This window comes from Nerophis ophidion, linkage group LG04 (genome assembly GCF_033978795.1).
Source record: "Nerophis ophidion isolate RoL-2023_Sa linkage group LG04, RoL_Noph_v1.0, whole genome shotgun sequence".
Lineage (NCBI taxonomy): Eukaryota > Metazoa > Chordata > Actinopteri > Syngnathiformes > Syngnathidae > Nerophis > Nerophis ophidion.
Window position 1 is genome coordinate 57,017,373 of NC_084614.1, and position 26,869 is coordinate 57,044,241.

General features: G+C 40.0%; 2 protein-coding genes across 2 annotated transcripts; one reads left to right on the forward strand and one right to left on the reverse strand.

Annotated features, from left to right (window-relative positions):
- Positions 1-3,260: 3,260 nt before the first annotated feature.
- On the forward strand, positions 3,261-14,439 carry chek1 (checkpoint kinase 1). Its single transcript, XM_061898556.1, has 14 exons — positions 3,261-3,415; positions 4,083-4,148; positions 4,454-4,568; positions 4,874-4,982; positions 5,212-5,276; positions 5,344-5,413; positions 5,493-5,681; positions 8,298-8,402; positions 8,471-8,552; positions 8,616-8,702; positions 8,771-8,939; positions 9,022-9,153; positions 13,519-13,620; positions 13,714-14,439. Exons 2-14 carry the CDS (start codon positions 4,084-4,086, stop codon positions 13,807-13,809), a joined length of 1,386 nt encoding a protein of 461 aa, XP_061754540.1. The 5' UTR covers positions 3,261-3,415; position 4,083; the 3' UTR covers positions 13,810-14,439.
- On the reverse strand, positions 12,767-26,847 carry LOC133550451 (V-set and immunoglobulin domain-containing protein 10-like 2). Its single transcript, XM_061896433.1, has 12 exons — positions 26,616-26,847; positions 23,127-23,474; positions 22,770-23,045; positions 21,729-22,004; positions 20,617-20,886; positions 20,294-20,551; positions 17,872-18,162; positions 17,457-17,801; positions 16,194-16,316; positions 16,095-16,119; positions 14,685-14,776; positions 12,767-14,564 (listed from the first exon to the last, which is right to left on the reverse strand). Exons 1-12 carry the CDS (start codon positions 26,845-26,847, stop codon positions 14,437-14,439), a joined length of 2,664 nt encoding a protein of 887 aa, XP_061752417.1. The 3' UTR covers positions 12,767-14,436.
- Positions 26,848-26,869: the final 22 nt, after the last annotated feature.

A 26,869-nucleotide genomic window follows, 5' to 3' on the forward strand; every position in this document is an offset into this window, starting at 1 on the left:
AAGATCAATAGTATGAGTCAGAGAAAACACCTAAAATATTGAAATACCTCTTATGATTAGGTTACAGTGGGCAAAACTGAAATGAAAGAGAAAGTTTTCAGTAATTTTTGATGGGATAGTGATCAATCGAATAGTGTTGCTCTCTTAAGCATAAACATAAGGTACAGTATATTCCAGTATTCAAAATACACCGTTGAATGGTGCAAGACGTAATATTATAGTGGTCATGATTATCATATTAGTAAGGTGAATTTCCCAAAATGTGATTACTTTCCCAAGCAAGTCAAAAGTACACTTGCCTCGTCATTTCCCAAAAACGGACGCACAATTGTTGACATTTTGCTGTGGGTATTGATCGTCCACCACACGGGTTCAACTAACCTTTCAGGGGACTTCCCACGCCACTCCTCCTAAAGTGGGCTGTAAAATAAAACATGTACACTGCAAAAAAAGAGCTGATAATATGTGAACGAAAAAGACTAGATCCTAGGAAAAAAAATAGTAAAAACCTGTGAAATTATCTTTCCATGCAGTCTGTTGATTTTACATGATAATAAATCCTTAATCAAAATGTGTTTATCTCAAAATTAGCATGACTTTTGAGATCAAAATAAGTATTTTATTCTGAAAACAAGCATTATTCAACTTGCAACTCTTAGATTAAGCATCCTCGAGATGTTGCAGAATCTTTAAACAAGATTTTCTATGTGAGTGAAAGACCAAAATACCTTAATTGAATATATATTTTCTCAGTTTTATTTTTTTTTAACTAAAATAGACATCATATAGGTATGAATGCAAAAATGAAGGTTATAATGTTATGTCAATGACTAAAAATAAGTAACTATCTCTAAAAACTACAGACATTTCTAGAAATAAATGTTTTAATCTTGGCAAGTGGCAAATAAATTGCAGTGTACAAAACACTGACTGACCTGTTCAAAAAACAAACAGAAATGACGGGCGAGAAGTCTAGAGGTTTTGGTATCAATCCAATACTAAGTACTGTATTGTCGATATTTGTATTTATGTTCAATATTGAAAAGATAATCAATTACAGTGAAACATCACCCAATTATTGTAAATCACGTGATTTTGACCTTAAATTTTGTTGATCATGATTATAATCTGAATTTTTCCCCAAAATTACCACAATTCCTATCCATCCCTTTATTTCATGAGATTGTAGACAATATCACAATGTTTTGAACAATTCAAGAAAAAACACACAGGGGTTTATGAAAATATATTGATGTCATCAAAATAGTATTGATCAGATCATACCAATACTAAACTGCTATCGATAATATCCATATTTGGATACATTGCACTCACCTTCGAAGTTCAAAGATCAGGTCCATACTAAAGCTGTGACGTTGGCAAACGAACCGAGTGATTTGAACAGTTCTTTAAGTGAACAATGAGAAAATGATTGTCAACAATAATTCCTACCATTAGAGTAATATTGGTATGAATTGAAATTATTTTGATCCACATCCTATCTGATAACTTCTACAAGCGATTGTTACCGTAGTAAAAAAATAAAGTAACAAAAAAAACATAAATGTATACAGTGTTTTCCTAAGCATAGGCCTGGGCCTGTTGTTGGGCCACGACAGCCACATTGAGAACCGCCTAAAAATATTTATTTCTCAGCTGCGGTCCATATGGGCGGCAGCAGTACTCAAATGTAATAAACTTTTCCATCAACTGTGGCAGTAAATAAATCTAAAACAAACAGAAGAAGTCTGGAGCTAAAGTCATAGAGAAGTTTCTTAAGCGCCAAAATTATGACTAAAGTGGTTAAGCTTCTTTTTTTTTTTTTGCACTTAATTTTTAGTGACAGTTTTTTTAAGAAACATACTTATCATTCTTATTGATTACTAATTCAGTTAGAATGTATTCATTTTGACACTCTGTAATTGTACACAAATACATTTTTCTCCAGTTTTTTTTTATGAGTCTCTTTTTTTGGAGCATATTTGATTAGTATCTATTTGTAACCAGGCTGAAATAAGCCTTGATAGTATTTTTTGTTCACGAGTGGGGGAAGAGTGGATCGTGAGATCGACAGGCGGATCGGTGCGGCGTCTTCAGTAATGCGGACGTTGTATCGATCCGTTGTGGTGAAGAAGGAGCTGAGCCGGAAGGCAAAGCTCTCAATTTACCGGTTGATCTACGTTCCCATCCTCACTTATGGTCATGAGCTTTGGGTCATGACCGAAAGGATAAGATCACGGGTACAAGCAGTCGAAATGAGATTCCTCCGCCGGGTGGCGGGGCTCTCCCTTAGCGATAGGGTGAGAAGCTCTGCCATCCAGGAGGAGCTCAAAATAAAGCCGCTGCTCCTCCACATCGAGAGGAGCCAGATGAGGTGGCTCGGGCATCTGGTCAGGATGCCACCCGAATGCCTCCCTAGGGAGGTGTTTAGGGCACGTCCAACCGGTAGGCAGCCACGGGGAAGACCCAGGACACGTTGGGAAGACTATGTCTCCCGGCTGGCCTGGGAATGACTAGGGATCCCCCGGGAAGAGCTAGACGAAGTGTCTGGGGAGAGGGAAGTCTGGGCTTCCCTGCTTAGGCTGCTGCCCCCGTGACCCGACCTCGGATGAGCGGAAGATGATGGATGGATGGATGGATGGATGGATAGATGGATGGATGGATGGATGGATGGATAGTATTTTTTACATTAACACATGCTTTCATAACTGAAAAGGTTTATCCTATTAAACTGTAAGTAAGTTAGAAATAATGATTGAATACCATTAAAATCCAGAGTGAGATAACTAATTCAGTGTTATTTTTTCTGTTAGCCTTGAGTCCCTCTGTAGAGGAAAAGTTGGGCTCTGAGGTAAAAAAGGTCAAGAACCACGGAACCATAATAACGAGCCAGTCTTTTGAACCGTTCTTTGAAAGGAAATGCTCCTCAAGATTCGGGTAAGCCATAAATATAATATGGACGATATTATACTGCTACTGTGTGTAAATGGCTTTAAAACTATTTTAGTTAAATTTGAATGTGGACTAATGTTATTTTTTCAAACATGTTGATAGGAATTGTAATGTATAGTGTCACTGTTATTTCGGTCTGAAATTAAGGTAAAACCTCACAAATACATTAGGTTGTTGTATTCATACGACAACTTTAATATAAAATATAACTGGTTTTCGCTGTGATTCTAAACAAATTAGTTCTCATTTTCAAAACGTTTGACAAACAAATGCGACGTCAGATGTATAAACCGGAAGTACGCCGGAAAGAGAAAACACGGAAAAGGAAGTGACACTGAACCGGAAGTTGGCGCAAAAAAACAGCGCGCCAATTTCATGCATACTTCGCTACTGTCTTTGTGTCAGTCACTTTGGCAAAACTATTTTAGCTTTGGAGAAAACTGCTGCTAAGGAGGATTTGCAGGTACGTGGCTACTATTAACAGAGCACTTTGGTTGTCATTTGGAATTACTGAACATTTGCACGTTGCTGGCCAGGCTGCGTTGACAAAGAGGATTAGAGAAGAGATTGATTGATTGAAACTTTTATTAGTAGATTGCACAGTACAGTACATATTTCGTACAATTGATCACTAAATGGTAACACCCGAATAAGTTTTACAACTTGTTTAAGTCTGGGTCCACGTTAATCAATTCATGGTACAAATATATATTATCAGCATAATATTGTCATCAAACAAGTTAATCATCATAGTATATATATTGAATTATTTACATTATTTACAATCCGGGGGGTGGGATGAGGAGCTTTGGTTGATATCAGTACTTCAGTCATCAACAATTGCATCAACAGAGAAATGGACATTGAAACAGTGTAGGTCTGACTTAGTCGGAAATGTACAGTGAGCAGAGAACATATTGAGTTCAGATAGCATAAGAACAAGTATATACCTTAGAAATACATTTGATTATTTACATTAGGTTATTTACAATCCGGGGAGATGGAATGTGAATGGAGGAGGGTAATAGTAAAGGGTTGAAGTTGCCTGAAGGTGTTATTTTAGAGCGGTTTTGAAAGAGGATAGAATAGCTGAAAGTATGTTATAATTTGTGCGTCTGTTTTTTTTTAAGCATGGCAGTGCCCTTTGTGGAGGACTGGGACCTCGTTCAGACACTTGGTGAAGGAGCTTATGGAGAGTATGAGTTCTTTATTATTTTCACATCTACAATATATAACAATACATATGCTGGGACTCGATTGTGTTTATTGTTTGCAGGATTAACAATAGTCGTGCATGTACATTAAAACCTATGCACATAAGTCTTCCTATTTATTACATAATTATCTTTGTAAAGTCTCAGCAGTCAAGTCAGCCAGCCATAATAAATCAGACAAACAGTATACAAATATGTTTTCACTGGACAACATAAATCTTTTTTTTTTTCATTTTGATTGTCTATATGTTCTTCCTATATGTTTTAACCTTCCCCAATGTGCTCAGAGTGAGGCTGCTGGTGAACAGACAGACTGAGGAGGCGGTTGCAGTCAAAGTGATTGACACCTCTCAAGCCAAAGAATGTGCAGAGAATGTCAAGAAGGAAATCTGCGTACACAAGGCAAGATGCCGTCTTTAATTTGAAAACTGATGTGCGGAAGATTACTTTAAGTAAATAAAGAATAATCGAGTACTCAACTTGGATACACTTTAGTAGTCAGTCTACAGTTTATACTATAGAAGTACAAGTAAGTCAACACACGGCCTTTTTTTATCTAAGTAACTTGGAATACAACTGTGTTATTATTTAGTACGAGTACCTTTTTATTACCGAGCACTGCCAAAACCCAAATGGTTGTTGAAATGTAAGGTTTGTAGTCACCTTTGTGAGAAACTGTAAATAGTGATTTGCACTATTTCGTTTAGATCTTGAACCACGAAAACATTGTGCGTTTTTTCGGCCATCGTAAGGAAGGACCTACTGTGTATCTTTTTTTGGAGTACTGCACGGGAGGAGAGCTGTTCGATCGAATTGGTGAGACATACATGCTCATTTATTAAGATCCAATACTAGAATTGTGTAAAAATAGATTTTTCTAAAGATAACAGTGCCCACTTTGGAATAATTGAATATTTGGTAGCAGTTTGCAGTGGTGTAAGACTGCACCAATATGTGTTCCTAATATTTACTTGTTTTGAATTGGATGCCACTGATTTCTACACGTGTACCTAATAAATACGATTTAAGAAATGTTTTTCCGTAGAGCCTGACTTGGGGATGGCGGAGAACGATGCTCACAAATTTTTCCAGCAGCTTATAGCCGCAGTGGTGAGATAAAAAAAGTTAAGATTTTGTACTTGCTTATATTCGATTAGTCACTGCATGCCTCTTACAGGAGTACCTCCACAATCTGGGCATCACTCACAGAGACATAAAGCCAGAGAACATTTTGCTGGACAACAATGGTGAGAAGATTTTGGCAACGACATACTGTAAACATGTCGCGTATCTAAACTTTTAGTCAGCTGCCCTTTCACTTTCCAGACAACCTCAAGCTGACGGATTTTGGCCTTGCGACCATGTTTCGCTTCAAAGGACGAGAGAGACCAATGTACCGACTCTGCGGGACTCTTCCTTATGTTGCCCCTGAGCTGTTGAACCAGACTGAGTACAATGCTCAGCCGGCAGATATCTGGGCTTGTGGGATTGTGCTGACTGCAATGCTGGCTGGAGGTAAATAAACACTGGTCAAGATCCTATCCTGGTCTGCACTTTTGACATACATTTATCATTTACTGTCAAGAAAAAAAAAACAGGACAGTGTTTCAGTCTATTTGATGTTAGAGTCTCTTAAAGTGTCTAGGACCAGAAAGTCGCCATTCCCATCGTAATGTGTTTGGAGGACCAATAGGCAGGGCCAAACCTATTTGTGGATGGCTTCTGGAAAAGGTTTTTATCAAATTAGCCAAAAACAGCTAATATTAAGATAATGGTGATCAATAAAGCAGAGCAAAACTGTTAAGTGGCTTAAAAAAATTGGTCTTGGAAAAAGAGCGATTGTGTTATTCGCTAGTCGTGTCAACTATTGATTATTTTAGTAATCTATTGATAATTTTGTTTGATTAATCAAGTAATCAGATAAAACACACAACAGTTTTTTTCAATGCATATTTTAGGATAAATAGTTAAAATAAACATTACCATTTACTTTTTTTTTTTTTTTTTTTGATAAATGCACATCACCAGCATTCAAATTGCACTTTTAAAATCTGTGCATTAAGAAAAAAATTCTCCACTGTTTGCTGCCACGCCGATTACTTTACCCACACACCCAAGCTCTCTTCTGTTCTTTTGCAGCTGCTGTGTGGAAACTGTTAGAGTATTTAAACTTCCAGGTTGTCGCAGATTTTTTTAGTTTTAATAGTCACTCATTAAACTAAAAATAAAAAGCAACAGAATATAAATAAAAAAAAAAATTCTAATCTATTAATTGCTGCAGCCCTAATATTTGCCACAGTCTAGTAAAAATCGTCTCCACTTTTTTCCACATTTAAAACATTTCCTTGTAGTCTACATAACATGTAATGGTGGTTCTTTGGTCAGCATTTTGCATAGATTATGTTTTACAGACCATCTTCAAGCTGCTTTCTAACTGTCTATTCAGGATGCAGTTTTGTGGACGTTCTTATTTACGTGCCTCCACTGCGACTGCGTCTTCCCCGTCATCCATGTTGTTGTTTTTAGCGCTTCCATATGGAGTCTATTGACAGATATAGGTTAGAACGATATCCATCTTTTGTATTATAAATAGAAACAGCGGAAGATGCCACTGCATGTACGACCCAGTCTGCCCCACAACAAGAGGATAGAAAAAATAATATTATCATTGACTACAGCTACAACGGCGGACTTGGCAAAGGTCTTCGGGTAAATTTTGACCATAGCTGGAGATACCCGCTGACATCACAATTGGGAAAACATCATAAATTTAGGCAACTTCCAAACAGCTCGTTTGGAGGAATTAATGTAAGCAAGATTGTTTTATAAATGATGCCAATGGTTGGATTTCAAATTTTTGGGACTAATGCACATCCCAAATACACAAAAAACAGGAAGCAATAGGTAAAAAAAGTTGGTTTTGCATTATTGGTCCCCTTTAAAAACACCTCAGTTTTACTAAATGCATCAGTGCTGAAAATGTTGATTATTTTAGTAATTGTGTAATCTACCGGTGAGTTTGTTTGATTTATCGAGTAATCGGATAAAACACATTTTATAGACTAAATGCATATTTTAGGGGAAAATTTAAGTAAATAAAAATATTTGTTTGCCATAACCATCTTTCTTTTAAAAATGAAATGTAAATAATCAACATTTTGTCTACCTGTGTTGGCCCTGCGATGAAGTGGCGACTTTTTCCTTATGAATGCAGCTGGGATAGGCTCCAGCTAACCCCGCAACCCCGAGAGGGACAAGCAGTACAAAATGGATGGATGGATGGATAGATTGATGAAATAAAGTAAAAAAAAACACCATTTACTATTTGTCACCACACTGATCACCAGCACCCACATACCACCACTCTGGATAAACTGGATTTAATTATTTTTTATTTACTCTCATTCAACAAATAATCAAAGCAACAGAATATATACAAACATTTTTTTAATCGATTAATCATTGCAGCCCAAAAAAATGCGTGGTGCTGTCTGCAATTGAGTTAAATACCGTCAAGAAAGAGTGTTTGAGGTAATTTGCTGACATGCGATGTTGAGTCATTATTTTACATCAAATATGCCACCACCTTTTAACTTTAACTTTTGTCAAGTACGCAACTGAGTTTATCGGCAATCATTCATATGATTGCCGGTATGGCGTAGTGGGTAGAGCGCCCGGCCAGAAACCTGAGGGTTGCAGGTTTGCTTCCCACCTATTGACATCCAAAAAATTGCTGCTGTTGTATTCTTGGGCAGGACACTTCACCCTTTGCCCCCGGTGCCGCTCACACTGGTGAATAAATGATGGATGAATGATAGGTGGTGGTCGGAGGGGCCATTGGCACAAACTGGCAGCCACGCTTCCGTCAATCTACTCAAGGGCAGCTGTGGCTACTGATGTAGCTTACCACCACCAGGTGTGAATGAATGTTGAGTCCCACTTCTCTGTGAGCGCTTTGAGTGTTTAGAAATGCGCGATATAAATCTAAGTTATTATTATTATTATTATTCACTCAGCCTACACAGTTTGAAAGATGCCAAGTCATGTTTGCGTAACCCAAATCAGCCATGGGCTTTTTTAAATGTTCTAGCAGGTTTTGTTCCAAGCGTGTGTCTCGTGTGACTTTTCCAGAGTTGCCGTGGGACCAGCCTTCTGAAATCTGTCAGGAATATTCAGATTGGCTTCAGAGGAAAACCTACCTGGCTCCTTGGAAGAAAATACAACCAATGCCTCTTTGTAAGTTTTCAATGCGTAAATAGTGTGAATGTCTCTCTTTGTGTTTATTTACTTCATGTTTTTGGCAGGTTTGTTGTCCAAGTTATTGCTGGCAAATCCTGATGCACGAATCACCATTGCAGACATTCAGAAAGACCGCTGGTTTGCTCAAGGAAAGTCGTCATAGCAGTGCACATGAGCGTTGTGTAATTATTGATAAAGGTGTTTTTGTGCAGGTGTGAAGCAACCATCAGGTTCCCTAAACTGCGGTTCTATAAAACACCTTCGAGCTGATGGTGCAGTGATATCTCGAGCCAACAGGTAGTTCTAATGTTATTTGTTTTTTTTTGTGTAATGAGATCATTACATGTTTGCCTCTCTCCCTGCAGTGATGACAAAATGGAGTTCTCCAGCTCCCAACCGGACCTGGCAGTAGGAGGCTGGGAAGCCATGCTGCTCATCAGCCAGATGAACGGTCAGGTCAGCTTCTCCCAGCCGGCCAAACCTGAGCACATGCTACTGGGGAGTCAGCTGTTCGGCACGCCGGGAACCAGTCAGGTCACACACTCGGTTTTTCCTTCTTTGAACGTCTGAACAAAGTGGATGATGTTAACAATCTCTCCTCACTGTTTGGACACAGACGCCGTTGCAGAGATTGGTGCGCAGAATGACACGCTTCTTCACCACCGTCAGCGCTGAAGCCTCGCTGGCTTCCCTTAAAGATGTCTGTGACGCTCTAGCATTCGGCTACAAACTCACTTGCACCAAACAGGTATGTGCTGATTCAAGGTGTCCAGGACTTTCATTATTTCCATTCACCATTTTCATTGATTAGAATTTTGCCAATCCTGTGTTGTGGATTGGCTGCCAGCTCTATAAGCATCTGCTGGGTTGCATATGACTTCACATCCGTCTCCCGTCCGGCTCATTAAATATGCGTAGTAGTCAAGCCTGCGTCTGTCCTAAACAGGTCCTAGGCACCATTTAGCTTTTCTAGAAGAAAAATGCCCTATGATTGTGTTGTTTTCAGCTGTAAAAATGTCAAATTGCAAAAAGAATAAACGTTTCTTCAGAGTTCCTCGAGAGGTATTCAAGAAGGGCGGAAGGTTGAAATATTTTATGAAACGACGACGAGAAAAATGGAACGCGCCTCAGTTCAAGGGTGCAGAGTCAAAGAATGCATAAGTTTGCTGTTACCACTTTGTTAAAGGTTTGTGTGATATACTTTTAACGATTAGTGTTTCCCATTTAAATATTATCTTGATATTATTTGTATTTCTTAAAACACATTTTTGCTACAAGTGTTTTGAAAAGCACCAACCCGATGAGTCTAAATAAAATAAATCAAATGTGAGCAAAACCTAAAGATTAAGCTTTTACCTAAAGGCAGCAGTCATAAATGAAGCTCTCAGCACATACACCATGTTGACGTCTATAGTTATATTTTGATATAACTATAGAAAACACGCGTACTTGTAAATGGCGCAAGCGACCAACATTGATGTAAATGCGAAATAAAAAAATGAAATGCAACCTTACCCAAGAAAAAAACAATGCATATTTACCAGGGAGAGTCTTGATAACATTTTCCTTGGCCCTACCATACACAAAGAAGTTGTCGATCTCCATGCTTTTCCAAGTTTGGAAATAATAAAACATGTAATCTTTTTTGTTAAATGCATTTAAATTTGGACAGAAAAAAATCTTTACTGAATCTGGTTTCATTATTTGAGGCAACAAGCTAACACAATTTTTTCTGTCATCATAACAAAAAGTGGAAATCTTTGGCCACTCTACAGTTCAAATATGATTAAGGGGCTAAGATTTTATTATAAATAGATTGTTTATGCATATTTAATAATATAATGTATGTAAATAGTATAGAATTTATCATTGATGTATTGTACTACATATTATCACTGTATAATGTTTATTATTAATATGCATATTAGGCTCCTCTCTTAGCTACTACTCGGCAACTGTGTCATTCTCCGTTTTTGGATATTTGGGCAAAACATTTTAATAGTGTAAACAACTCACAAATTGATGTTTGGCTTCGCTGGCTTCAAATACCTTTTCTGGGTGACAGTTTATAAGGTGGCGACTTGTCCATGGTGTATCGTGCCCTCCGCCCAAGTGCGGCTGGATAGGTTCCAGTCCCCCCGCGACATGGAGAGAGACAAGCAGAGGGAAATGGATAGATGGATTGAGGATTTATTGAGTAGCTTTTCAGTTTGCTCCTATTTACCACGGTGTACAGTTAACAAAACAGACAATACTTGGTGAATGGCAAGAGAAGAAACACACTGAAGCACTGACAAATAGTGACCGAGTAATGGACTGCGTAAACAGGATGTTAAGTAGGGAGCTTTGCTTCTTCAAAATGGCCATGTCCTGTACTGTACTGCACAGGAAATGATATCATCAAAATGACCATGGCCTAAGGCTTCCAGCGGCACACAAAATGAAGTGTTTGTACACAAAGACATGGTTTGCACACAGAGGCATATTTGGCGCCATCTAAAGGTTCGTAAACCGAAACGTTCACAATTAAGAAGTGTTTCTTAAATGCAGGTTCCACTGTACACTGTATATGGAAGACTATAGATACTTGAGAACTGTACTGAGAAATTTTAGTGATCAAAAAAATGATCGTCCCTACTTGGCGAAATAAATTTTGATGCCTTCCAAAACCACAGAATGTTCAGACACTTAGGCCCTGCAGTGTTGCCGGCCGGCGGCCACAATGATTGATATTGTCTCTCCTGTTTTATTAATCTACTTGTTAATTTCCTCTTCTTAGCTGGTTACTCTCTGCTATGCCACAGTTCCTATTGTCCTTCTGTTGAAGTGTACACAGTGTTTTTCTTGATTTACTATTTCACATTCAAGCTAGCTTAGCGGCGGAGTTAGCTTGTTTTCCTTCCCTCCTCCCTTCTCCGGTGTGTTCACTCGATCTGCATTTAGAGTACGTTTTATTTCATTTATGTAAATAATCGATATTTGGACATTCCATCGATTCAACAATGTCGTCTTTCTAATTGTGATACATCAGGGAATTGATCATTTTTACCACCTCTTATTGTAACCCTTTTTGGAATCAATTCTACAGTAGCTGAACTTCGATATCTGCCTGTCACCTGACTTGCGATCCTTAAGAAGGGTAGTTTTTTAACAAATAATCAAATGAAGGGGCACTTGTTTAATGTCATCTATTTTGTATTTGTATGGTTACGTTATATATGTTTCACAGTTACAAACGGCCCTCTGACTGGAGCCGTAACTATGATGGGGCCCATGATGAAAATGAGTTTGCTAGAAGATTTCACTACTTGGTAGGAGCCAGCAGAGGGTGTAATTAGATTGCTGCTTGATAAAATGTTTTTCCACAGAAATCAAAAAGGGAAAGAGTAAAATTGGGAAATTTGTCACAACACGCTTACCTATGTGGAGTTTATGTTTGTGTGTTTTTAGTCACCTCCCTCGACTTTGTTGGTTTTTAGCTTAGCAATGTAATTTAAGTTTACATATTTAATACTTAAAGTGGAAGTGCACTTTTTTGTTGTCTGTCATTCACAATCCTAATGTAAGACAAGAACACATCAGTTTTTATTTTTTTTGTAACACTAACTCGTAAATAAACGTTAGCAAAAGTCAGCTAACAATGGAGCCAGAGGCACCTGCCCTATTCTGCCTATAAAAGCTCTCTAAAAAAACATCCAAACGCTTCCATCAATGTTTATATACAGTATATGCTGTAAGTACAGTATGTATGTAACAGGCTTATTCATAATAACATGTAATGTACGTATTTTGCTAATTTTAAGCATACAACTGTGTATTCATTTAGACGCGTCACAAAGTCAGCTTATCTTTTCCACAACAACTAATACAACTAATCATGGCAGACTTCATGAGAGCCAACAAAGACTACTTTGGGACAAGTGATGATCCAGAACCTTATATTTTTGAGTCAAGAAAAATGAGCTACCAGTTTTAGAAGCTATGTGCTAAACGGATCCAGCTCTAGTGAAACACAAGCTATAGCAGCCATATTGCTGAGTGCTGAACTTGATATATGCGAACTACGAACATATTAATACAATCACTTACTGTACAATGTATGCTACCACTGGGATGCCAACTGATGGAATGTTCACATTCTCCCGTTTTAAAAAAAATGTGGCGGTTTTTTTTGTGTCTTTCTTGCCATCTCCGGGTGTAAGTTGAATGTCAAAGTTGAAAAACTTTTCGGTTTGTGCCGACATCTTTCTGCTATCCAGGTGAGAGGCATGATTTATAATCTAGAATTAAATTTTATAAGCTCAGGCAATGCAGCAGCTCACTGGCTCAATATAGCAGCATAAGCTTGTTCGCTCTCTGTGATCACGGCGCGGCATACATAGTTGGTCTGTGTTAGCACTTATAATATTATCGATAACATTTGGTTTACATTCAGGTCAGGAGATGCACATGGAGTATCATTGCCACTTTGTGGACGTTTTTAGGGGGCCTTATGGGCGAGTAGTGTACTCCCATTAGATGCATTTTTTCGTCACCTGAAATATGCCGTATTTTACAAATTAGAATGCATAAAAAAGAATATATGTGTCCTTTTCTTACATAGGAATAAGTAATGAAAGGCAAAATACCAATAAAAGGTGTAGTTCTACTTTTAAAAATGCAAAATTTGGAGCTATGCCTACAATGTCCCAAAAGTTGAACAATTTAAGGACTTCAAACAAAGTGTTTCTATGTCTTGTTGAACAGTTTAAGAGTCAACTCCCAACTGTATTGCGTCTTTTGAATGTTTTACTGAATTATACTAACTAGTGATGGCAACAAGGGAAAGGTGTGGCGATAAATAAAAGAGTAAGTGGAACTTATTACAACAGGCTGGCTGCTTTTTATTAATGGCATATACAGTACAATTATTACACACTTTGACAATATTGATTAAACGTCACTATAATGCAACAGTATAATATGTCAGACAGGTTTCTAATCAAATTGAACCCTCCAAAGCTCTAAATGTCACTAGTCATTGGAAATATAAACATTGTGCATGTAAATTGATTTGATTGGATTTCAGGCATTTAAACTTTTTTTTTTTTTTTTGCTTGTGTTTGTCCCTCAGGTGACTGTGAACACACTGGACAAGCGCAATAACAAACTCATATTCAAAGTCCACTTGCTGGAAATGGACCAAAGAGTGCTGTTAGACTTCAGACTGTCCAAGGTGACTTTTTAGTATCTGTTTGTATTTTAATAAAGCTGTTAAGACACGCTCGTCCTTTTCATCCCCTTTCATTTTGTGTGTTTGTTTTTTCAGGGCGACGGTCTGGAGTTCAAACGGCTCTTCTTGAATATAAGGCAGAAGCTGTGTGACATCGTCAGCACGCAGAAGATTTCCCTTCCTGTCATATGACCTCACTGGTGAATATTAACAAATGTGAACTGATGCCGCAGGTGGGAAGAAGCTGCATATATTTATCTGTTCTAATAATGTTTAAATTGTTGTCTTGTTTGTACTGTTTTAGTATTCCATTGTTACACACATTCTCTATGGCAGGGGTGTCATAACTTTTTGTATGAGGTCTTTTTGATATACTTTCCATTTAATTGATTTAGCACGCTAATATCGATCCAATATGGGTCAAGATATGCTAAGCACTTAAATAGATTACTACTAATAGGTGAAATTGAGGACCTCTTGAAATTGTTTATTTATTCTCATTCTTTATGACAAATTATTGCAGGAATTAAAGTTGCTTTTTTTACTTCAAAACTACACTGGTAAAAAACAGCCCTGTAACGCCCCTGGCAGTATCAGAAATACCTGCCATAGTACTGGTGTACCTCATTCGGGGGTCCTCTGCTCTTTAAGGAGACTGACAAATTCTTATGTTACTCACCACACAATGTGAAATAAATTATTTAAAACAAAACAGAAAGATGTTTCTATGCCATACAATTTGCTGTAAGTGAAGTAGGGAACTTGAAATTTTGCAATGTTTGGAAACGACTGGACGATCTGGCCAGTAATTCCATGCCTTTAGGAGCCGGTCGCATTGACGGTGATGGTGACATTGACGGGTTCGTTGTCTCCTGTGGGAGGGGCTTGTCCGGCATTTGGGGAGGTGGTCAAGGGGGAAGACGCCCTGGGTAAAGCCAGTGTTGGACCTGGAGGAAGGAATCACATTCACGAGTAAAGCAATTAATGGGATGCTTAAATGTCATAGTGTTTTTTTGTTTTTGTTATTTGAACATAGCATCCTTTATCTGAACGTGTATCCGTCTTGCCTTGGCTAGACGAGCTTGCTATTTGCCCTTCCGTTCCGTTGACCAACTCATCCTCTGGGAAGTTGATGTTTTCCCTGGACTGACTGTGTTGCCTGAAAAGTGAATCATTTGAATTCCTCAACACACCTCAAATGAAAGGGGGCTATTATGCTTACAGTATCTTGCAAAAGTGAGTACAGCCATCACATTTCAGCAACCAGGGTCAATACGGAAAGAATCAAACTTGAATATACTTTAGTTTAGAGTAGTCAATGTACAAATTGTGTGGCAGTATTGGACTCAATATACAGCCATTGTCTAAAAACCGGGCAACTAAAAATGTGATTAAAAGTTAAAAGCCACTTCTGAATCAGCAATCCTAGCCTCCATGGTGGCGAAAATAAACTAAGTTTCTTACAAGTATTATCCCAAGAAGATTAGCTAAACATGCTACACTACACATCTAAGCTAGGATGGAGCGCTTCAATTTAAACAAAGTAGTGTGGATCAATACAAATATCGACTAACGATATCAATTATAATATCAGTAAATAGTGGGTACCACAGTGGTTAGACCGATATTTTCTGTTAACACAAAATCTTTTGTTGGTTTTGTTATTGTTTACAAATTCAGGAGAAACGTCGCTCTACACAGGAGGGCTTTAAGGGCAAAAACCAAATGATTTAAATCAAAGCAATAGTAGGAAATGATTGAAATATTTAATTTATATTGTTACACTGCCATTCTGTGTTTTTGTGGTTGTGCAGCATTGTAATGACCAATACTGTCTCTGCAACTACTTGGTATTGGATCGATGTAGTGTTGCACAAAACTAATGTGAAGCATAATGGAAAATATTAAAATAACAAGAAAATATGTTTCAACAGCAGTTTAGATATGAAACATGTTGAAACAGAACAGCAACAGTAACCAGATAGTATCAGTAGAATAACAATGGACAAAATGATACAACGCGTAATGACGCAATATGTTACCTCGGCAGCTAAATTAGAAGCTTTTTTAACCTGTTTTTAATACTTCTATTATCCATCAATCCATTGTCTACCGCTTGTCCCTTTTTGGGGTTGCAGGGGGTGCTGGAGCCTATCTCAGCTGCATTCGGGTAGAAGGCGGGGTACACCCTGGACAAGTCGCCACCTCATCACAGGGCCAACACAGATAGACAGGCAACATTCACACTCACATTCACACACTAGGGCCAATTTAGTGTTGCCAATCGACCTATCCCCAAGTGCATGTCTTTTGAGGAGGGAGGAAGCCGGAGTACCCGGAGGGAACCCACTCAGTCACAGGTAGAACATGCAAACTCCACACAGAAAGATCCTGAGTATATACAAGTTCATCTTGTAAAGTAGTTGCTGATTTGTCATATCGCCTCACTTTTATTGCATACTTTAATTTGTACTCACAAGCCAAACAGCATGTCATGTAGTCCTGCGTGGGGAGACAACGGAAAGCCTTTAAATGCTGTGTGTTCACGAGATTGTGTGTGTGTTTGTGAGACTCACGAGGGTTGTTGTTGCGGTTGCGGATTATGTAGACGAGCAGCAGCACTGTGACGATTGCTGCAAAGAGCATCCCCCCCACTGCTGCGCCGATCACAGCAGGGTAGTTAGTGGAGCGCGGCTCGGCTGCAACACATCACAGTTACACATTGCAACAACGCTACACAACATAGTGTATACTTTAAATATTTGGTCTTTAAACTTGAGAAATTGATTGAAATAGGCAGCTGATCTTTCCAGACCCCTGAGTACTAGTGTGCATTTTTAAAGTTAGGACACCTGCCATGGGAATTAACGGGAAAAATGCAAGTTAGTGTCTAAGAGTATACTTACAAGTTATGCACTGTCATGCCTTCATCACACTTGTTATACAACTAAATTCAATCTGGCAGCCTGCATGTCTTTTGCATTTCCGCATGGCATGGATCGCAAAATTTTAAAGGTTTGCATGCTGAAAGCTCATTACGGCATTTGAGCAAAACATGTAGTGTAACATTATGCCATGAATTTATATTGTACATATTAATGAAAAAATACCAGCCATAAATAAATATTAAGATGTTTTTGTTTGTATTGAACTGGTTGTATTTACTGTACAAATAATAATAATAATAATAATAATGGATTAGATTTATATTGCGCTTTTCTATTGTTAGATACTCAAAGCGCTCACAGAGAAGTTGGAACCCATCATTCATTCACACCTGGTGGTGATAAGCTACATCTGTAGCCACAGCTGTCCTGGGGTAGACTGACGGAAGCGTGGCTGCCAGTTCGTGCCTACGGCCCCTCCGACCAACACCAAACATTCATTCATCATTCATTCACCAGTGTGAGCGGCACCGGGGGCAAGGGTGAAGTGTCCTGCCCAAGGACACAACGGCAGCGATTTGGATTTCAATAGGTGGGAAGCGAACCTGCAAATGACCAGTTAATTCCCATAAAATGTTATTCTGATGTCCAACTTCAAATCTGCCCCGCAGCTATCTACTATATGACCCTCAAGCTTCTGTCAGCTGATAGATGTGCCCAGTATGCATGGAAAAAGAACAAGCACACAGAGAAAGTGGAGAGAAAGGAGGCAGGAAAGGATACAAATAGGGTTGTGTTTGTTTGTGAACTAGGGTGGAGTCTTTTCACCTGAATAGATAAAAAAGAAGCAATGTTAAGTCGTTAGTAGGATTATCAGATTTGCTCTATATTTTTTTCATCTGGACTATATTTTGTGCCATTCCAGTCTATTTAACCTTCCTCTCATATTTGTACCTGGCGTTATTGCAGCAGAGGGGTGTCCCATGGTTCTGTGGTTGAAAGGTGTGACCCGGAACTGGTATTTAGCTGTGGGTGTCAACATCCCTACTGTTTGAATCCTGACATCAGGGTCATGGATAATACTGTGGTGCCAAACCGAGGCACCGATCCTCTCTTGCTTTGAATCGTCTCCACTTGTTCTCCTCCCCGGGTGTTCGTTCACCCACTTGTGCTGCACGATGAATCCAGTCCAGCCTTGTCGGGCTTCGCCCTCCATCTTCCACTCCAGCTCCACCTCGTTGAGCTGCCGGCTGATGTACGTCACCCTGAGTAGGGTGGCGTTGGGGGGCATGGGGTGCTCTGAAATTTAGAACAATTCTTAGCATCAGCCAAACTAGTTGCTTTACAAAGATACTCTTTGAAGTCTTACTCTTGACCACCAATGTGATGTTGATGTCAGCTCCTCCCACAGCGTTGGAGGAGGAGCACCTGTACTCGCCGCTGTCTCGAGTGTGATCCGTGTCTCGCACGGTCAGGTTAGCCCACGCTGATGTTCGTAGCAGCATATACTTGGACGTGTCCTGAACGTCCAAACCGTGATTGTTGAACCAAGTTATGTCACTGGTGGGCAGGTAGTTGGCCCTCAGGCTGCAGGAGAGTAGCACGTCGGCCCCCTCGTACACAGACACTACGCTGCGCTGCGTTAGTAACACAGGAGCCTCTGCAAGTGAAATAAACTATATTTACTGTATTTCCCCACATTGTAGCTGCGGGCATTTATTTACTTGCTTGCAGAGTGTTCCAGACTGAAGGGTTTTTTGTCCAGGGTGTACTCCGCCTTCCGCCCGATTGTAGCTGAGATAGGCGCCAGCGCCCCCCGCGACCCCAAAAGGGAATAAGCGGTTGAAAATGGATGGATGGATGGATGAATGGATATTTCATAATGCTGCTGTTTAACAGCCCCACAGAATTAATAATTAAAGTTAGCTGTTAATTAAATAGTTATGTTTATGGCTAATTAACTATGAAGGAGATGTTATATTTAATAAAACAAGCATCATTTGTATTTGTGGCCTTAGTTATGCATTTTCAAGCAGAAAAAAAAGGCTAAATAAGCTTAAAATATCAGTAATACAGTGAGTAGTATTGATCACTGGATGAGACCAAACGCCTCAAAGCATTGTTCAGTATGAAGGCCACCGACTGCCTTAGACTCAGACAGCATTACTAAATTGGATTAAACGAGTGTAAAGGTGACTATTACATATATAGAGGGCTCTGCATAATGTTAAAAACGTATTTAGTTATGTTAAAACACGCAGGTTTTTTATGCACTAGCAATGAATATATCCATCTAGCTATCCATTTTCTACCGCTTGTTTTTTTTTCTGTTGCGGGGGAAGCTGGAGCATAACCCAGGTGCATCCGTGCGGAAAGCAGGTTACACCCTGGACAAGTCGCCCCCTCATCACCGGGCCAACACCAATAGACAATCATTTACACGCACATTCACATAATTAGTGTTGCAAATCATGGGAAGTCCTCACAGAAAGACCTTGATCCTGGGAATGGAACCCACAACCTACTTATTGCGAGGTACAAGCACTAACCACTGGGCCACTGTACTGCCCTGCAACGAAAATATTAAATTCATAATTATTTCCTATATTGCGGACATTCATTTACCACTGTCAACAATTAACATCAATAAACGAGGGTTTACTTACTGTATAAACCAAAACATTATAATTAAATGACAAGAAATTAATATCTTGAAATAAATGGGTTTATTTAAAAAACTGACGGTTGGATTTTTTAATAACAATTTAGCATATTATTTTAATAATCTTGAATATTATTTCACTTTCTGTTTATCTTCTACATATAAGTTGCAGCACAAAAAACCCTCTAAACCAAGCGTTTATTATCCAATGTTTTTTCTGATTATATTGCATAATATGTCAATTTTGCATAAATAGTACATTTTGATTAAAAAAAGATATATTATTTAGATTAACTACATAATTGTTTCTTTCAACTGACAATTGTATTAATAAATTAACAATGAAAAAAATATTTTTCATTTTAAATATGTCAATTATGTACCGGTATTTAACTTTGTATTCATTTTGTACATATAAAATTTGGCACAAAAAACCCTCCATACCACGCTTCTCTTACGGATTAAAGGGGAACATTATCACCAGACCTATGTAAGCGTCAATATATACCTTGATGGTGCAGAAAAAAGAACATTTTTTTTTAACCGATTTCCGAACTCTAAATGGGTGGATTTGGCGAATTAAACGCCTTTCTGTGTATTGCTCTGGTGGCGATGACGTCAGAACGTGACGTCACCAAGGTAATACAGCCGCCATTTTCATTTTCTATACATTACACACACGGGTCTCAGCTCTGTTATTTTCCGTTTTTTCGACTATTTTTTGGAACCTTGGAGACATCATGCCTCGTCGGTGTGTTGTCGGAGGGTGTAACAACACTAACAACACTATTTTTTTTAAAAGCTTCTCACTGCATACAGCAGTGCTCAACACGCCTGTTTAACTTTACAGATGCCATGTCTCCTCTTAAGGCAGTGTATGTGTGTTTTATGTGGTGTACTGTCATACATGGTTGTATCAGTCATAAGTTAATAAAAAAAATTACCAACTAGGAAATTACCACTTGCCTAGTCCTTATTGTCTGTGTTCAAGTGGTCGTTTTTCGCACTTGGAGGCCTATCATGGCAATTACAAGGGCAACCATAAAGTATGTCCCCGAGTGTCTGTGAGCATTTGTGAACCAATAAGATTAAGTAGCATTGCTTTGAACGCTCTCCTCTGAGCACTGACCCAGTGTGAGCCTGCAGGTCTTAGTTTGGACCAGAAGCGGATGTTTAGCGTGGCAGGTATAAGGTTTCCCGCTTTGAGCTGTTCCGTAGCGAAGGATCAGGACGTTGGAGTTCTCTTCCCCAGGTTTGCCATGACCACTTGGGCCTTCCCACCACACCAGAGCGTTGGGGGCCCCTCCGTCCCAAGAGCACGACAACATGAGGTACTGCCTGTTGGTTGTCACGTAGGCTAAACACACCAGTTCTGAAGCTGGTAGATCTGGGGGAGGAGAGGAGGCTCAAGGCTTGGATAGCAAAGTTTTATACCCAGCAATGTGTACTCACGTGCACGCGTGCTGCACTCCACTGGTTGTTTGAGTGCTGGGTGGGAGCCCGTGCACGTAAACAAGCTGCTGTTTGAAGCCAGTTGTTCGGAAGGCAGCAAGATGCCGTTAGTGTGCCCCTCGTCGACCTCGTCTTGCCCTGCACGTGTCAAGTGTTCAGCCCAATAAACGGAGGCGGACGGGAAGCCGCCTGTCCAGGAGCAGCGGAGTCTCAGGGAGGTGTAATTCAGGGCTGGCTCCATGGAGCAGGAAGGGGAAGCATCTGGTGGGTCTGTTGGTGAGAAGAGGCAGCGTAACAAGGCGATGGATGATATGATCCCAGGAAGTTGTTAAACTACAGTTTGGTATAAGGGTTCACTCACGCTAGTCAGATTGTTTGGTACCAGTCAATTTCACCATACTCAAGCACACTTGGAAAAGGGGGACTTGGGCTATTACTGAAAATCAGTACTATGTATGTAAAATGCTCCAATAAATGTTTCTATTCAATGAACAGCAGTCTCCTATGGTGGCTGGGTGCACGGTCTCCATAAGCAAATGACCATAGAGGTCTCTAGTTAGTGATACGTCCAGAAACATAGGCTGTATATAAACCTCCTGACGTTGTTCGTATCAACTCCACGAAATAGCAGTAGCTGTATTGGAAATAGCGCAAGTTGTCCGCTTTATCTAACTCTGCATGCATTCTTGAATTTGTGTGGAAAACTCAAACTTGAGAAACGGTATGTACAGCTAAAGAAGCAGAAACCAATAGAATGCCAAGTGCTGGTCTTTGTAACTGACCATTGCTTGCCATGGCTGTCACACGACAGCAAGCACTGTACCTGCCAGAGAGTCCCATCAAATTTCCCGATGGTCCAAACGGAAGAACCGGTCTGGAGGGCTTCCACACTCTGCTGTGTGTTTGTGTTGAAGTGTGTTTAGGGAGGAAAAACAGATGACAGAGGTCTTCCAATAAAGACAGAGAACAGAATTGGAAAATCAGGGTTGATAAAGACTAAAGATAGTGTTGGATTTGATCCGTTAATGGGGATTATCCATTGACAAATCAAAGACAGAAGACCCAAATTCTTGACGTGTAGCCCAAGAAGGTGTCACAAAGTTCACACTCACAGTAGACAGTCAGGCTGATGGTCTTTTTGGAGCGCGTGTTGAGGTAGGTGTTCTGCGCCAGGCAGGCGTAGTCGCCCGTGTGCATCCGGAGCACCTTGGTGATGGTGAACTGCGGCCCGCTGTACACCTGAGAGTTGTTGTAGAACCACACGTACTGACTGGGAGGGTTGGACTGGGCTTGACACTGCAGGGACACTGTCTCTCTCTCCAGGGCCGAGTAGCCTCGCTCCGTCAGCGTGTACGGCGTCACCTCAATCTGGGGGATATCCGGGCCAACTGGAAAGACATTTTTCAGGGGGACATACAAAGGGCTCTTCTATTTCATTTTGCAAATGTTACTTAAAGGACGGGATGTCTAATTAATTACTGTATCTAGCGTAATTATACATATTGCTGTCTTTATCATCTAAAACATGCATTCAATGGATCTCCTGTTGTTCAAGCTCGTGGAACCTTGCGAAAATTCTGCTTCTTAGACGCTACATTACTTACGAGACGTTACTTGTACAATATCTCTGTCAAGCACTGGTTGCAAGTGGTTGAGTCTGCGTTCATTTAGAACCAATGTAAGGCACCGATATCTACTTCTTTTTTGGTCTGGTTACTACCGTTTATGTTGGCACCGGTGCCATTATGGAACTGGGTTTTGGTGCCCTTCCCTACGATATTGTGATGGATGATTTGGAACAAAGCGAATCTACAAAGTCAAATTCTTTGCGTGTTAAACATACTTAGCCAATACATCTGATTCTGTTTCTGATTGTGATATTCTACAAACTTTACTGATACATTTAAAATGCGTCTTAAACTACAAGTTCCATATATGTACACTAAATGACAGTATTTTTTTTTTAATTATTAGCTTTTGTTTTGGTGCCTTACCTTTTTAACTTTATTCAAATCAAAGTAGTCAAATGAAAAAAATTAAGCAAATTCGAAACAACCAAACCGTGACAAAATCACCCAACAATGCACATCTTAAGTCTACAGTACAGTAGATACTATTAGCGGTTTTCGGTGTTTGTAATACATTCCACTCACAGATAATATCCAGCCATATCCGATCCGAGCGCTCACTGTTGACGGCGTTACTGGCCATACATCGGTACCATCCGGTGTGGTTGCGGTTCACCGCCGTCACGTTGACCACGCTGGTGTTGCCCTGAGCAAACGCTGAGATGTTTCCTTGGTGGCTTTCTTGTTGCCACACGTACTGGATGGGCCCCGTCCCGTTGTCCAGATTACATCGCAGCCATATTGTCGTACCTTCCACTGGAGACACGTCGCTCGCCAATAGGTGCGGCTTTGTGACTGGAACTGATTTAAGGTAAGCGATATTTGTATGAGTCAACCAGATCAAACTATTATGTCATACTTGTTCTTTCTTCTAGGACCTACTTCTGACGGCAAGATGCACGTAGTAGTAGTACACCTTGGGCTCGCTTTCTAGGTCATAGAATGCCTGGCAGGTGTACAGACCCTGGGCCGCCACGGGCAGCTTGTCGATACTGACGTCGGCACTTTTGGAGATGACCGTTAGCTCCCCGAGAGCCTGGGCCAGCTTTTGGATCTTAGGACCTTGGCCCAAGTCGTACACCACCGCCTTGATGGCTTCAGTGCCGGGACTGGTGAAGCTCCATATGTACATGTCAGGTATGGTACTACCGCATTCCAGGATGACGGCCTTGTTCACCACGCCGTACATAGTGTTGTCACGGTAGACCACCTCACCATTGATGCTCTGCGCTGAAGTAAGAGGGGACACACACCCATCCCAGTATGTGTGTAGGAAAGGAAGACAGAGGTGTTGTATATCACGCTTGTGTTCACTTACAAGATTCATTGCATTGTAGGTCACGGTACAACTTATATCTTAAAGGTCCCATGTTGTCACTATTTTTCAACCTTTCTAGATAACATGTCCCACGTGAATGTATTGGCCAAAATCTAGCCTTGATGCTGGAATTTAATCATTTTGAAAGTGCTTTTACAAACCCCATTTCCATATGAGTTTGGAAATTGTGTAAGATGAAAATATAAACGGAATACAATGAATTGCAAATAATTTTCAACCCATATTCAGTTGAATATGCTTCAAAGACAACATATTTGATGTTAAAACTGATAAACACTCTTTTTTTGCAAATAATCACTAATTTTAGAATTTGATGCCAGCAACACGTGACAAAGAAGTTGAGAAAGGTGGCAGTAAATACTGATAAAGTTGAGGAATGCTCATCAAACACTTATTTTGAACATCCTACAGGTGTGCAGGCTAATTGGGAAAAGGTGGGTGCCTTGATTGGGTATAAAAGCAGTAATTCACAAACAAGGATGGGGCGTGGGTCACCAATATGTAAGCAAATCGTCGAACAGTTTTAGAACAACATTTCTTAACAAGCTATTGCAAGGAATTTAGGGATTTTACCATCTACGGTCCGTAAAATCATCAAAAGGTTCAGAGAATCTGGGGGCATCGTGAGCGATGATATTACGGACCTTTGATCCCTCAGGTGGCACTGCATCAAAAACTTACATCAGTGTGTAAAGGATATCACCACATGGGCTCAGGAACACTTCATAAAACCACTGTCAGTAACTACAGTTGGTTGCTACATCTTCACTGGGCCCGAGCTCATCTAAGATGGACTGATGCAAAGTGGAAAAATGTTCAGGGGTCTGACGAGTCTACATTTCAAATTATATTTGGAAACTGTGGACGTGGTGTCCTCCAGAACAAAGAGGAAAATAACCATCCGGATTGTTATAGGCGCAAAGTTCAAAAGCCAGCATCTGTGATGGTGTGGGGGTGTATTAGTGCCCAAGGCATGGGTAATTTACACATCTGGGAAGGCACCATTAATGCTGAATGGTCCATACAGGTTTTGGAGCAATATATGTTGTCATCCAAGCAACGTTATCATGGACGCCCCTGCTTATTGCAGAATAAAAACAATGCCAAGCCACGTGTTACAACAGCCTGGCTTCGTAGTAAAAGAATGCGGGTACTTTCCTAGCCTGCCTGCAGTCTAGACCTGTCTCCCATCGAAAATGTGTGGCGCGTTATGAAGCGTAAAATACAACAGCGGAGACCCTGGACTGTTGAACGACTAAAGCTCTACATAAAACAAGAATGGGAAAATAATTCCACTTTCAAAGCTTCAACAATTAGTTACCTTAGTTCCCAAATGTTTATTGAGTGTTCTTAAAAGAAAATGAGATGTAACACAGTGGTGAACATGCCCTTTCCTAACTACTATGCATGTGTTGCAGCCATGAAATTGTAAGTTGATTATTATTTGCAAAAAAAATCAAGTTTATGAGTTTGAACATCAAATATCTCGTCTTTGTAGTGCATTCAATTGAATATGGGTTGTAAAGAATTTGCAAATCATTGTATTCCGTTTATATTTACATCTAACACAATTTCCCAACTCATATGGAAACAGGGTTTGTAGTAAGCCTTACTTGAACACACTGTTTTGTGTGTTTGTAGCTTTAATGCTATTGAGCTATGTTTGTCTACGCCTGTCACTTTTTTTTTTTACATACACTATAACTCTGCGCTTTTCCAACATGATAGATACCATATGTCACATACAACTACTTTCAAGAGTGGGACAGGAGGAAGCATATGTTAGCAACACTGGAATAGCTATGTGAGCGCTTCAGCGCTAACGTCGCAGTTATAACAACAACGTCATGGTGGGTTAGCGTATTCCCTATAGAAAAACACATGGATCCCACATCTTTAGCTGAATGACGTATAGTTAGTCGATTTTTAGGATGTGTAGTGAAGCCTACTTTAATACACTTCATCTAGCTAGGGGCAGGTATCATGTCCACAAGGAACATCTTTTTTTCTCATGGTGGCATAAAATGGCAAATCGGTTATATTTTTATAGCGCTTTTCTACTTTTTTAAAGGGGAACATTATCAGAATTTCAAAAGGGTTAAAAACAATAAAAATCAGTTCCAGTGGCTTGATTTGTTTTTCGAAGTTTTTTTCAAAATTTTACACCTCCCGGAATATCCCTAAAAAAAGCTTTAAAGTTCTTGATTTTCGCTATTTGCAAAGCGACTGTCCATTTCCCTGTGACGTCATACAGGGCTGCCAATACAAACAACGTGGCGGTTACCACAGCAAGATATAGCGACATTAGCTCGGATTCAGACTCGGATTTCAGCGGCTTAAGCGTTTGGGGATAATGTTCCCCTTTAAGGAACTTAAAGGGCTTTGACACTATTTCTACATTCACCCATTCACACACACAAGGCGTTAACTAGGACCCAGCAGGAGCAAGGGTGAAGTGTCTTGCTCAAGGACACAACAGACGTGACTAGTATGGTAGAAGGTGGGGATTGAACCAGTAACCCTGAGATTGCGGACACGGCAACTCTCCCAACTTCACCACGCCGTCCCTAAAAACCTCAATCCAACTGTTTAAACCCCTCTTCTCTAGTGAAGGGTATGATCGGTAAACAGGCTCTAGGGCAGGGGTGTCAAACAAATTTTAGCTCAGGGGCCGCATGGATGAAAATCTATTCCTACATGGGCCAGACAACTAAAATTATGGCATAATAACTTAAGAATACAACTACGACAACTTCAGATTATTTTCTTTGTTTTACTTCGGCCCAAAAAAGAACAAGCCCATTCTGAAAATGTACATATCGCATACACTCCTCTTGACAAAAAAGTGTGAAAACAGTTGGTAATGGAGAGTGAGGAGGCTTCCAAACACAATTCTACTTAGGGCCACAATTTGAGGCAGTGCTGCATTATAATGCTTCTAGTGAAGTTTTGGGCTTTGCTTAATAGAACACATCTAAAACTACTTCCAGTTTCAATGCCATGACCATAACTCAAAGTTTTGTGGTACTTACATCTCACAGAGTGAAGCAGGAGTAGAAAGACCAGCCCTAGCAGTTGGGCCACCATGGTATCATCATGACCTTTAATCCCACAACTTCCACAAATAAGGTCTATTTCCCAAAAACAAAAAGGTGAGTGCTTCTCCCTGCGTCCTTTGCTGCCATCCAGAAGGTCCCTGCAGAATTCCGTTGCAGGCACTGACTTTGAGCAGGAAGAGATGAAGTCAACTGATTTGGCCTCCATTATTCATGCTGTCCGTCTTTCG

What these genes read in the sequence shown, in the direction of transcription:
- chek1 (XM_061898556.1), top strand. Translation starts at nt 4,084, where the DNA reads ATGGCAGTGCCCTTTGTGGAGGACTGGGACCTCGTTCAGACACTTGGT. An exon ending in AGCAGCTTATAGCCGCAGTG is followed by an intron (nt 5,277 to 5,343) that starts GTGAGATAAAAA and finishes TGCCTCTTACAG; the next exon opens with GAGTACCTCCACAATCTGGG. An exon ending in CATTTTGCTGGACAACAATG is followed by an intron (nt 5,414 to 5,492) that starts GTGAGAAGATTT and finishes TTCACTTTCCAG; the next exon opens with ACAACCTCAAGCTGACGGAT.
- LOC133550451 (XM_061896433.1), bottom strand. Translation starts at nt 26,847, where the DNA reads ATGGAGGCCAAATCAGTTGACTTCATCTCTTCCTGCTCAAAGTCAGTG. An exon ending in CATCACATTGGTGGTCAAGA is followed by an intron (nt 17,802 to 17,871) that starts GTAAGACTTCAA and finishes TCTAAATTTCAG; the next exon opens with AGCACCCCATGCCCCCCAAC. An exon ending in CAACCGCAACAACAACCCTC is followed by an intron (nt 16,120 to 16,193) that starts GTGAGTCTCACA and finishes CTCCCCACGCAG; the next exon opens with GACTACATGACATGCTGTTT.